The following is a 12,477-nucleotide window of genomic DNA, read 5'->3' on the forward strand; positions in this document are numbered from 1 at the left end:
TACTTAGTGAATTTAAAAAAATACAAATAGTGAAACATTCAAAAAGTTATTATTTTTTAGATAAATATATTCACATCACCAAATAATTTGATTAAAACAAACTGTTTTGCAATGAAGGTCTACAGTAGCCTCAGCAGCACTCTGTAGGAGAGCACCATGGTGTAACGGGAGGTCAGCTAGATTCCGGGCCTCCTCTGGGTACATTGATTTCAATACAAATCCTAGGAGGCTCTTGGTTCTCACCCCCTTCCATAGACTTACACAGTAATAATGACAACTTTGGGAGGACTTCCTCCAACCAATCAGAGCTCTTGCAACATGAACTGACATAATTCTCAATCAAAGGATTAGATAATTAATCTTGTACTGAACACATAAGCTACAGCTAGCTAGCACCGCAGTGCATAAAATGTTGTGAGTAGAGTACTCAAAGAAAGAGAAAGGGAATAGTTGAACAGTTTTGAACAAATTTCTTCAAAAATTAAATGGAAGCAAACGGAACAAAAAATGGATCAACCTACCTGAATTTGCCCAATAGAAACTCTTGTTTTGTTTGCAAAATGGAACATTTGGACTAATGATTGCACACTAGATCACCTAGATGCAGGCAAGAGTGTGCAAGGTGGTACTGAATGTTTCAATGTCTGTCACCTTTATTACTCCAATTTGTCTTGCGACCTGTGCACCTACGTTAAAAACGTTCATTCGTAGGCTAGATTGTAGAAACCTCATGATGGGTAGAGGGAAAATGTGTGTATCATGTAATAACCTAAATCTATCGATGTTACATCGAGCTGGGTGAATGGAATGTAGAAATATAGAAATAAGGCCATGCTCTTTCAAAAATGACAAAATTCCTCCCTAATCTTAAACGGCACCGACCGCCACTGGTGTGTGTGTGAATGTGTGTGTGTGACAGAGAGAGAGAGACTTCACCACGGATACACCCTGCACACCCTAATTGACAAACAAACAAACCAAAACAAAGGCAAAGTCTTCTCACGCTTTGTTGATTTCAAAACAGCTTTCTACTCAATTTGGCATGAGGGTCTGCTATACAAATTGATTGAAAGTGGTGTTGGGGAAAAATATACAACATTATAAAATCCATGTACACAAATTCCATTTTGACAATGTTGCCATAGAGCACACACAAAACTATACATACCTCAGCCTAAACATCAGCACCACATGTAACTTCCACAAAGCTGTGAACAATCTGAGAGAGAAGGAAAGAAGGGCCTTCTATGCCATCAAAAGGAACATAAAATTTGACAAACCAATTAGGATCTGGCTAAAAATACTTGAATCAGTTATGGCTGTGAGGTCTGGGGTCCGCTCACCAACCAAGAATTCACAAAATGGGACAAACATCAAATTGAGACTGCATGCAGAATTATGCAAAAATATCCTCTGTATACAACATAAAACACCAAATAATGCATGCAGAGCAGAATTAGGCAGATACCCACTAATTATCAAAATCCAGAAAAGAGACGTTCAATTCGAAAAGGAAGTGATTCCCAAACCTTCCATAACAAAGCCCTCACCTACAGAGCAAGCTGGTCCTGGGGTTACAGTAGCCTCTGTTCACAAACAGACTCCACAGAGCCCCAGGACAGCAACACAATTAGACAAAAGCACACTGCCCACAAAATGAGGTGGAAACTGAGCTGCACTTCCTAACCTCCTGCCAAATATATGACCATATTAGAGACACATATTTCCCTCAGATTACACAGACCCACAAAGAATTTGAAATCAAATCCAATTTTGATAAACTCCCATATCTACTGGGTGAAATACCACAATGCAATCACAGCAGCAAGATTTGTGACCTGTTGCCACAAGAAAAGGGCAACCAGTGAAGAAAAAACACCATTGTAAATACAACCCATATTTATGCTTATTTATTTCCCCTTTTGCACTTGAACTATTTGCACATCAGAATGTATACAACACTGTATATAGACATAATATGACACTTGAAATGTCTTTATTCTGTAATGTCACTGTTCATTTTTTATTGTTTATTTCACTTTGTTTATGATCTATTTCACTTGTTTTGGCAATGTAAACATATGTTTTCCCATGCCAATAAAGCCCCTTAAATTGAAATTGAATTGAGAGAGCGTTGAAACCGATGGACATGTGTGATAGAACAGTAGAGTCTGTTAGTGCTCAGTATTGAACAGAGTAAGGAGAGTCTGTTAGTGCTCAGTATTGAACAGAGTAAGGAGAGCCTGTTAGTGCTCAGTATTGAACAGAGTAAGGAGAGTCTGTTAGTGCTCAGTATTGAACAGAGTAAGGAGAGTCTGTTAGTGCGTCTAACACACGCACACACACACACACACACACACACACACACACACACACACACACACACACACACACACACACACACACACACACACTCACACACACACACACACTCACACACATCTAGTACCTGTTGTCACTTCTCTCACTCTTTTCCTCTCCCCTCTCTTCTTCATAAACACAGCCCTTTCCCCATAACCCCAGAAGGCAAGTATTCCCTCTCTCTACTCCTCCTTTCACTTCATTATCTCTCCTCTCCTCCCTCTCAGTAACCAAGGACACTGATTCATCCCTTACTCCCCTCCTCTCACAACAACAAGCCTTCCCAGGTGAGCAGTGTGCCGCTATCTCTCCACTCCCTTTCCCCCTCTCTCTGCTCCCTCTCCTCCTCCCTCTCTTCCTCCCTCTTCTTCTGCTCTTTCTCCTCTCGCCTTCCTCTCTGTCTGCTCTCCCTCTATTTCTCCCCATCCTTTCTCTTCATTTCTTTCTCCTGTGCTAGTCTTTTGGCTAGGAAAGGTAGACCATGAACAGCACACTGGAACAGTATTTCAGTAGGCAGGATACAGTCAAACATACTCTGTTCAGCTTCAGCTACCAACAGCAACAGAGATTCCCCCAAAGGCCTGTTACTAGTAGCCTCAGGGCAACCACCACTAAGAGGACAGGAGAAAGTGTAACATGTACCAACACACACATTTGTTCCAGCACTACACACCTGATTTAGCTAGTGCAGAGCAGTGTAGATCAGTGCAGCAGTTATGGTCCCGTAGGCCAGGTGGGAGTATAAAGTCAACCATCTCTTACCCTAGAATATCCTAGACACAGCTGCTACACTCACTCACTTCCTATGACCTGAGTGAGGACAGAAAAACAGTTTGAGAAAAGTCATAGAGACAACATCCACACAGTAAAATAAAACAGGTGTTGTGGAGGTCTATACAGTGGTGGTCTTTCAGTAACCAATGAGAATGCCTTGACAGATATAGGTTGCGAAACCCAACCAGGGCTTGTGAGCCTACATCAAAAAGATTATTCACTGAGACTTGCTTGTCTGTTTGTTGTGTTCGGTAATCTGCTAATCTGCAGTGTTCCATGGTGTGTGTTTGTGGGCATTGAACCATCATTACTGTAGCCTTCTGCTGATCCTCTGTGGGCATTGAACCATCATTACTGTAGCCTTCTGCTGATCCTCTGTGGGCATTGAACCATCATTACTGTAGCCTTCTGCGGATCCTCTGTGGGCATTGAACCATCATTACTGTAGCCTTCTGCTGATCCTCTGTGGGCATTGAACCATCATTACTGTAGCCTTATTTCGGGATCCTCTGTGGGCATTGAACCATCATTACTGTAGCCTTCTGCTGATCCTCTGTGGGCATTGAACCACCATTACTGTAGCCTTCTGCTGATCCTCTGTGGGCATTGAACCATCATTACTGTAGCCTTCTGCTGATCCTCTGTGGGCATTGAACCATCATTACTGTAGCCTTCTGCTGATCCTCTGTGGGCATTGAACCATCATTACTGTAGCCTTCTGCGGATCCTCTGTGGGCATTGAACCATCATTACTGTAGCCTTCTGCTGATCCTCTGTGGTCATTGAACCATCATTACTGTAGCCTTCTGCGGATCCTCTGTGGGCATTGAACCATCATTACTGTAGCCTTCTGCTGATCCTCTGTGGCATTGAACCATCATTACTGTAGCCTTCTGCGGATCCTCTGTGGGCATTGAACCATCATTACTGTAGCCTTCTGCTGATCCTCTGTGGGCATTGAACCATCATTACTGTAGCCTTCTGCTGATCCTCTGTGGGCATTGAACCATCATTACTGTAGCCTTCTGCTGATCCTCTGTGGGCATTGAACCACCATTACTGTAGCCTTCTGCTGATCCTCTGTGGGCATTGAACCATCATTACTGTAGCCTTCTGCTGATCCTCTGTGGGCATTGAACCATCATTACTGTAGCCTTCTGCTGATCCTCTGTGGGCATTGAACCATCATTACTGTAGCCTTCTGCGGATCCTAGTGTGAACACATTTGTTCCCACATTTCTTTCAGATATGCCGACTATGTACACCTTATACAATTAGTAACCCCTAACCCCATTTTGCTTTTTGAAAAATAATATTGAAAAGTATGTGAAACGGTATGTTTTATTTTCTGTCACGACCGATGGGAACATACTGTGCTGTGCCTATAATAAAATTAAGAGATACAGTATTTACCGCTATTCCCAAGCTCCAATATCTATATACCTTATCCAACTTACTCACACATCTAAGCCCAATATCTATATACCTTATCCCACTTACCCACACACCTAAACACAATAACCCACACACCCCAGCCCCAATATCTATACACATCAGCCCACTTATCCACACACCTAAACCCAATGACCCACACACCCCAGCCCCAATATCTATATACCTTATCCCACTTACCCACACACCTAAACACAATAACCCACACACCCCAGCCCCAATATCTATACACATCAGCCCACTTACCCACACACCTAAACCCAATGACCCACACACCCCAGCCCCAATATCTATATACCTTATCCCACTTACCCACACATCTAAACCCAATGACCCACACACCCAGCCCCAATATCTATATACCTTATCCCACTTACCCACACACCTAAACACAATAACCCACACACCCCCAGCCCCAATATCTATACACATCAGCCCACTTACCCACACACCTAAACCCAATGACCCCCACACCCCAGCCCCAATATCTATATGCCTCAGCCCACTTACCCACAAACCTAACCCTAACACCCACATGCCAATATCCTAATATTAATGCAACCAAGTCCTGATACACCCATATACTACCTAGCCTTATGTATTACCCATACAAACACCTCAGCCCTGTTACTTGCCTATCTCAGCCCTGTTACTTGCCTATCTCAGCCCTGTTACTTGCCTATCTCAGCCCTGTTACCCACTTTGCCAAGACCTGTATTCCACCAAGTCATCAACATGTACCTGTATCCAGCTATCCAATGCACGCTCCAACCCTGTTTATTGCATATCTTAGTCCTGTGACCTCTGACCTCTATACTCTAATAATTTCATAGATAAACTCATAGTACAGTGGTATATTACATTTTTCCCATTCTCATTCACTGTTTTTCTACCACAAACGTGTCATCAGAAAGGATTTGAAAGGGCAATAGATGTCTGTTCAAACCCATGACCTATAGGAGCCTGGTACATCTCTACACCCCATTACATAAACCAGGTCAATTCATGGGCATTAAGCTCAAGCCTCAAAATTCATATATACTAGGTCTATACATGCACTTCATCCCTAATATACCCATACAAACCAGGTTACCACCAGAGGCTATATCCAGTACTCTGATAAAACAGGTCTACCGTTGTACCTATACTGAACAGAAATATAAACACAACATGTAAAGTCTTTGTCCCATGTTTCATGAGCTGAAATAAAAGATCCCATTAATGTTCCATCCTCACAAAAAGCTTATTTCTCTCAAATGTTGTGCACAAATGTGTTTACATTCCTCCCTGTTAGTGAACATTTCTCCTTTGCCTAAATAATCCATCCACCTGACAGGTGTGGCATACCAAGAAGCTGATTAAACAGCATGATAATTACACAGGCGCACCTTGTGCTGGGGACAATAAAAGGCCACTGTAGAATGTGCAGTTTTTTCACATAACACAATGCCACAGATGTATCAAGTTTTGAGGGTGCATGCAATTGGCATGCTGACTGCAGGAATGTCCACCAGAGCTGTTGCCAGAGAATTGAATGTTAATTTCTCTACCATAATCCGCCTCCAATGTCGTTTTAGAGAATTTAACAGTATGTCTAACCGGCCTTACAACCGCAGACCATGTGCAACCACACCAGCCCAGGACTTTCACATCCGGCTTCTTCACCTGCGAGATCGTCTGAGACCAGCCACCCGGACAGCTGATGAAACTGTGGGTTTACACAACCGAAGAACTTCTGCTCAAAGTGTCAGAAACCGTCGTCCTCACCAGGAACTTGAACTGACTGCAATTCGGCGTCATAACCGACTTCAGTGAGCAAATGCTAATTTTCGATGGCCCCTGGCAAGCTGGAGAAGTGTGCTCTTCAAGGATGAATTACGGTTTCAACTGTACTGGGCAGATGGCAGACAGATCGTATGGCGTCGTGTGGGCGAGCGATTTGCTGATGTCAACGTTGTGAACAGTGTGCCACATGGTGGCGCTGGGGATATGGTATGGGCAGGTATAAGCTACGGACAACAAACACAATTGCATTTTATCGACTGCAATTTCAATCCACAGAGATACCGTGACCTGAGGCCCATTGTCATGCCATTCATCCGCCGCCATCAACTCACGTTTTAGTATACAACAGCGTGTTCCAGTTCCCGCCAATATCCAGCAACTTCGCACAGCTATTGAAGAGGAGTGGGACAACATTCCAAGGCCACAATCAACAGCCTGATCAACTCTATGTGAAGGAGATGCATGAGGCGTTGCATGAGGCAAATGGTGGTCACAGCAGATACTGACTGCTCCTGTCTTTCTTTTAAAGGTATCTGTGACAAACAGATGCACATCTGTATTCCCAGTCATGTGAAATCCATAGATAAGGCTTAATTAATGTATTTCAATGGACTAATTTCCTTATATGAACTGTAACTCAGTCAAATGCTTGAAATGGTTGCATCTTGTGTTTATATTTTTGCTCGGTGTATTTAGCAAAACTCACATGAACCAGTTTTACCCTTGTGCAAGAGAAACTGAACAATACTATTGAAGTTAAATATGTATTATGTTATTACCAGTGGCGGTGGGGGGGGGGGGTGTTTCAGATGAGGGAGGACAATACATTTCTTTACGAGCATGTTCTTATTACTATTACAGCATATTGGATGACTGTCATTCATATTCCATTCACTCAGTTAATTGTAACATCCAGTGGTGGATTTAGGCATAGGCGACATGAGCAGCCGCCCAGGGCAGCATCTTGCCGGGGGCGGCATGCGGCACCCCCGGCAAGGGGGAATCTATCAAATAGCGCACCTCTAACTTTGTACTGTACTGATGCAATTAGTAATGCAATTAGTTGTGCAATTTAGTTTGTGTGTTTCTTGTTTGAATTGCAATAGTATAAAAATCAGGTTCTCTTCTTTACAAGTGTGTTATTCTATTTGTGTATTGATTTGTGCAATTTAGATTTATTTGTGTGTTTGTTGTTAGCAACAGGGTAATAGTGTAATAATTTGATTCTATTTGTCTTTGTTACTTCTTTTTGATATGTATGAGTCTTATTTTTGTATATATTTTTATATTTATATTGTTTTAAATGCTCCGATTATTTATTTGTGTTGTTCCAAACGTCTGAGTACAAATGACAGTTAGTGCAGAATGGTGCAGCGGGGTTCGCCCAGGGAGCCATACAAGCTAGAACCGCCACTGGTAACATCGATAGATTTAGGCTACTACATGATACTAAAATGTTCCCTATTCCCATCAGGATGCTACAACCTAGCCAATGAATGAACGTTTACAACGTCAAGTGAAATTTGAGTAATCAAGGTGACAGACTTGACACGTTCAATACCGCCTTGCACACTCTTGCCTGCATCTAGATAGCTGATCTACAGTGTAATCATTAGTCCAACAGTTGCAAACAAGAGTTTAGATTGGACAAATACAGATATGTTTAGCGCCGTTTCATTCAGCTTGCTTCCGTTCAGTTTTTTATTTTTCTTCGACGGAATGAATACATCCCTGATCACACGGAAACACAGTTCACTTTCATAGCAGCCACATACATACAGCATGATTCCTTTAATCGTTGTAGAATTCCTACACACTCTCCTCCTCTCACCTTTTCCCTTTGCTTCTGGACTTCAGTGCACAACACATCAGCTGTTTGTGACCAGGCGGAAAAAAAACGCTACAACCCGCTACAACAGTGTACAGCAAGCACTTTAGCAGTTACAACGGTGGGTCCCGGTGGCAATACATTTGTAAACCAAAAGCTTACCTTAACTTGGAAGAGTCCCCGTGTTGGATAGCAATAGCCAGCTAGCTAACATAGCATCCCTCTCATAGCACACACACACACACACCTGTGAGCTATACATGCCTGCCACTACCATTTCCTGTTCCAGATGTTGCATATAGTCTCAAAGAGAAAGTGAGAGAGAGAAAAAGAGTAAACAAGAGAGAGAGAGAGAGAGAGAGAGAGAGAGAGAGAGAGAGAGAGAGAGAGAGAGAGAGAGAGAGAGAGAGTGTGTGAGAGAGAGAGAGAGAGAGAGAGAGAGAGAGAGAGAGAGAGAGAGATGATTCAGTGGATCTAAAACACTAGTCAGGAGTGCACGTATGAAATGGACACACACACAGTTGAGGGGAGGTTGATGTTGGTTGGTGAATCATATCTAAACAATCACAGCTGTTGATGGGAGGGATGCTCATATTCACCCTTTTCTCTCTCTCCCCACCCTACCTTCCTCTGTCCTTCTCTCTATCTCTAGTCCCCATTTTACTGTCCCTCTTTCCACTCATTATCTTTCTTGCTGAAATACTGGTGGTTGTTGTTACTGCATATCCTTGGATATCCTGCAATAATTGGCTGTTGAGACTGTTCTTATTTTCTCTGCTGTGTGTGTGTGTGTGTGTGTGTGTGTGTGTGTGTGTGTGCATGAGTCACTCCACTGTCTGACTGCGTGATCAAGCACTGGCATGGAGAGGTGTGTGTGTGTGTGTGTGTGTGTGTGTGTGTGTGTGTGTGTGTGTGTGTGTGTGTGTGTGTGTGTGTGTGTGTGTGTGTGTGTGTGTGTGTGTGTGTGTGTGAGAGAGTGAGAGAGAGAGAGAGAGAGAGAGAGAGAGAGAGAGAGAGAGAGAGAGAGAGAGAGAGGAGAGAGAGAGAGAGAGAGAGAGAGAGAGAGAGGAGAGAGAGAGAGAGGTGCACCTCTGTCATTGAACACTGTGCTGAAAGTGTGGCTGTAGAATGTGTGCATAATATGCATAATGCATTTCACACATCTCTTAAAACATCAGCAGGGTACAGTAATGGTGACGCAATCCCCCAGACCCACACCATGGTCTCCTGTGGCCCAAACCAACCTCAACCCATCATAACACCTTCAAACAAACAGCATACAGACCAACTATTCTACAACCATCTGTTGCCTATTCAGCGCCCATAGACCGATGTGATCGGTCTATGTAGTACAGTTGTATTTAAATGTCTTCATAGTTCTCTTACCGTTTCTATATTTAGAACAGTGTATGCTTCAAACTAAAGTGAAAACGAAAGGTTGTGGGTTGGCCTGTCAAACGACGGAAATGGGTTTAACTGTCTCTGACCTCAAGACTTCTCAACTTATTTTACATCTCATCGTGACTATTCAAACCATAGAATGTACAAATCAATATAACATTACAAACCATGTGATTTTTTGTTTTGTATTTGCAATACATCCTTAACTAGCTTTGTTGCATTATTCTATATAATTAATTTTGGTTTCACTTTACAGTAAATTGAAATGAGAACGGAAATACAATAGCCTACAAAAAATGTTATTACAAAAGAGTATTCTACATTTCAAGTAAAACACAGAAAGCAAAAAAAACCTATAAGACATTGTATTTCTTGACTATCACATGAACTTGACTGAATAGATAGCCATGTATCTCTTCTCACCTGGAAAGCACATCGAAGCAACAAAGAGACGTTGGAAAGTTTGCCCTTGTCGCGGAGGACTGTAGGCATGTTTGGTCACTGGTCCTCTCCTCGGTCCATCTCACAGAAGACGCACCGTGCGAGCACAAATCGGTACAAATGCCAAACATCCTGTTCTACAGCCAGAGAGCGAGCAGCGTCACCAGCTCAAATGGAGAGTCACGGAGTCGGTGTCGTCTTGGGAGCGAGCGTGCGCTGTGCGTTGGCGTAAGGGAGGATTCGCATGACAGAGCCGACGTGACGCATCCGTTATAGGTTCAGGCACGAAGTTCAAACATCCGCGGGGAGCGCCGCTACCTAGACACTGCACACACTCACATCAATAACCCACACGCACACACGGAAACAATGTGGCACATACTCCTCCCAGCGCGTATCTGAATGGAAGCACAGTGCAGCGCACAATCTCACCATGCACCCAGTGTACAATCTCTGAAAAGTGAAGGGGGTCACTTGCTGTTCAATTATTATTGTTTCACCCTCTCCGCATCCTGCCAGTGAATGCCTGTGCGATCTATCATTACCGCTAATGCACTCTGCTGGGGTCTGGACTGGGACGCAGCGGGTCTGTGTTGTGTAGAGTTGGTGTTGTTCTAATGAAATATGACTCATGTTCCTGCCCCAGATGCCGCGGGCGAGAGAGAGAGAGAGAGAGAGAGAGAGAGAGAGAGAGAGAGAGAGAGAGGAGGAGCGAGTTTAAATGGAAATGGATTAACAACCCTTCTAAAAAAGATACTTTAATTGCACATGTGATCACGTGAGAGTTAGATTTGAAAGTACAAATTCGATTTTCACATGCGAAAATGTAATTTCGCTTGTGATAGTTACGTTTTAAAATGTGAACATTTTTCACAAAAGTATGGGGGGCCTGCAAGGAAAGGGGGGAGAGAGATGAGACTGAGGAAGGAGAGAGAGAAAAATAGTTTTTTATCTCCCAGGAGAAGTGGAGGGCATAGACCAGTCAACATCTGGCAGATCAAGCGATTGAGTATCTCAGCAGCTTTACTAACTTTTAAAAGGTGAAATACAGTAGTTAGTCTACGTGTGCTATGTTTTTGTAAACCGTCTAGTGCGAGAGAAGACCCTGGAGAAAAACGCACGGATCTGTAATTGCGTGGTTTCAGCCAACAGTTGAGCACCTCGTTGTTTTATTTGGGTGTTTCTATCACGACTCAAGGCGAGACCCAAATGCAGACACAGGAGGCAGATGGTTGAAGTCTTACAATATTTATGAATCCAATAGGGGAAGAGAATGGTCGTGGAAAGGGAAAAGTGTCAAACCCAGTTCAGAGTTCAAAAGGTACCGAAGGGCAGGCAGCATCAAGGTCAGGCCAGGCAGGATGATCAGGCAGGCGGGAAAAGAAGTCCAGAGTCAGGCAGGGGGTCAAAATCAGGAAGACTAGCAAAAAGAGAATAGCAAAAGGAGTATGGGGGAAAACACGCTGGTTGACTTGACTAATGTAACGGATGTGAAACGGCTAGCTTAGTTAGCGGTGTGCGCTAAATAGCGTTTCAATCGGCGACGTCACTTGCTCTGAGACCTTGAAGTAGTCGTTCCCCTTGCTCTGCAAGAGCCACGTCTTTTGTGGAGCGATGGGTAACGATGCTTCGTGGGTGACTGTTGTTGATGTGTGCAGAGGGTCCCTGGTTCGCGCCCGGGTATGGGCGAGGGGACGGTCTAAAGTTATACTGTTATACTAACATACAAGACACAGAGAGACAGGAAACACAGCGATAAATACACTGGGGAAAACAAACCACACCTGGAGGAGGTGGAGACAATAACGAGGACAGGTGAAACTGATCAGGTTGTGACAGCTTCTGATGTTGGTACCATCATATAAATATAAATCCCATTCTAGTTTTGTGCATGGTACCACCAGTGCCATGTATTTAGACCTAGCTATATATGGCTCTGTGTACTGATATATAGGGTACAATATTAGAGATTCGAATTATGGCACCATGCATTATCATGGACATAAACTGGGTGAATCAATGCTGTTTCCATTCTGTATTGGATTTTCACACACAAAAAAAATGACATTTAATTTACGGTAGTTGACAACTTATCATACATCAATCGAACTGATACCCAGTGATGACACACATTGCATACGCTCCAAAGCCATTATTGCGCAGTCAGAGCGCACTGCCTGGCCTGCGAACGCCCAGGACAAAAACAAACAGTAGGATAGCGTAACGCACCACCTATCAAACTTTTTCAGCATAGCCATATTGAAAACAATATTTTGATTTGTTTTTCAGCCATGCAGCGAAAATCTCGGAGGAAGAATGAACAGGTAGGCTAGCCTAAACAATGCTGTAAGGCGCCAGGCTATAATATAGGCCAATAAGATCATCAGATGATACAACTGGACACTCATTTCCTGCTAGGTTAAAATGACTTTTAG

At 43.3% G+C, this 12,477-nt stretch overlaps 1 protein-coding gene across 1 annotated transcript in view; it reads right to left on the reverse strand.

Moving 5' to 3' along the window:
* Positions 1-10,352, reverse strand: part of aff3 (AF4/FMR2 family, member 3) — a 34,379-nt gene extending 24,027 nt beyond the window's left edge. Inside the window, exon 1 of the mRNA XM_031805437.1 lies at positions 10,025-10,352. Coding sequence (XP_031661297.1) covers positions 10,025-10,093 — 69 coding nt within the window. The 5' untranslated portion in view covers positions 10,094-10,352. The remainder of the gene's footprint in view (positions 1-10,024) is intronic.
* Between the last annotated feature and the right edge of the window lie 2,125 nt (positions 10,353-12,477).

This window comes from Oncorhynchus kisutch, linkage group LG26, assembly GCF_002021735.2.
Source record: "Oncorhynchus kisutch isolate 150728-3 linkage group LG26, Okis_V2, whole genome shotgun sequence".
Taxonomy (NCBI): domain Eukaryota; kingdom Metazoa; phylum Chordata; class Actinopteri; order Salmoniformes; family Salmonidae; genus Oncorhynchus; species Oncorhynchus kisutch.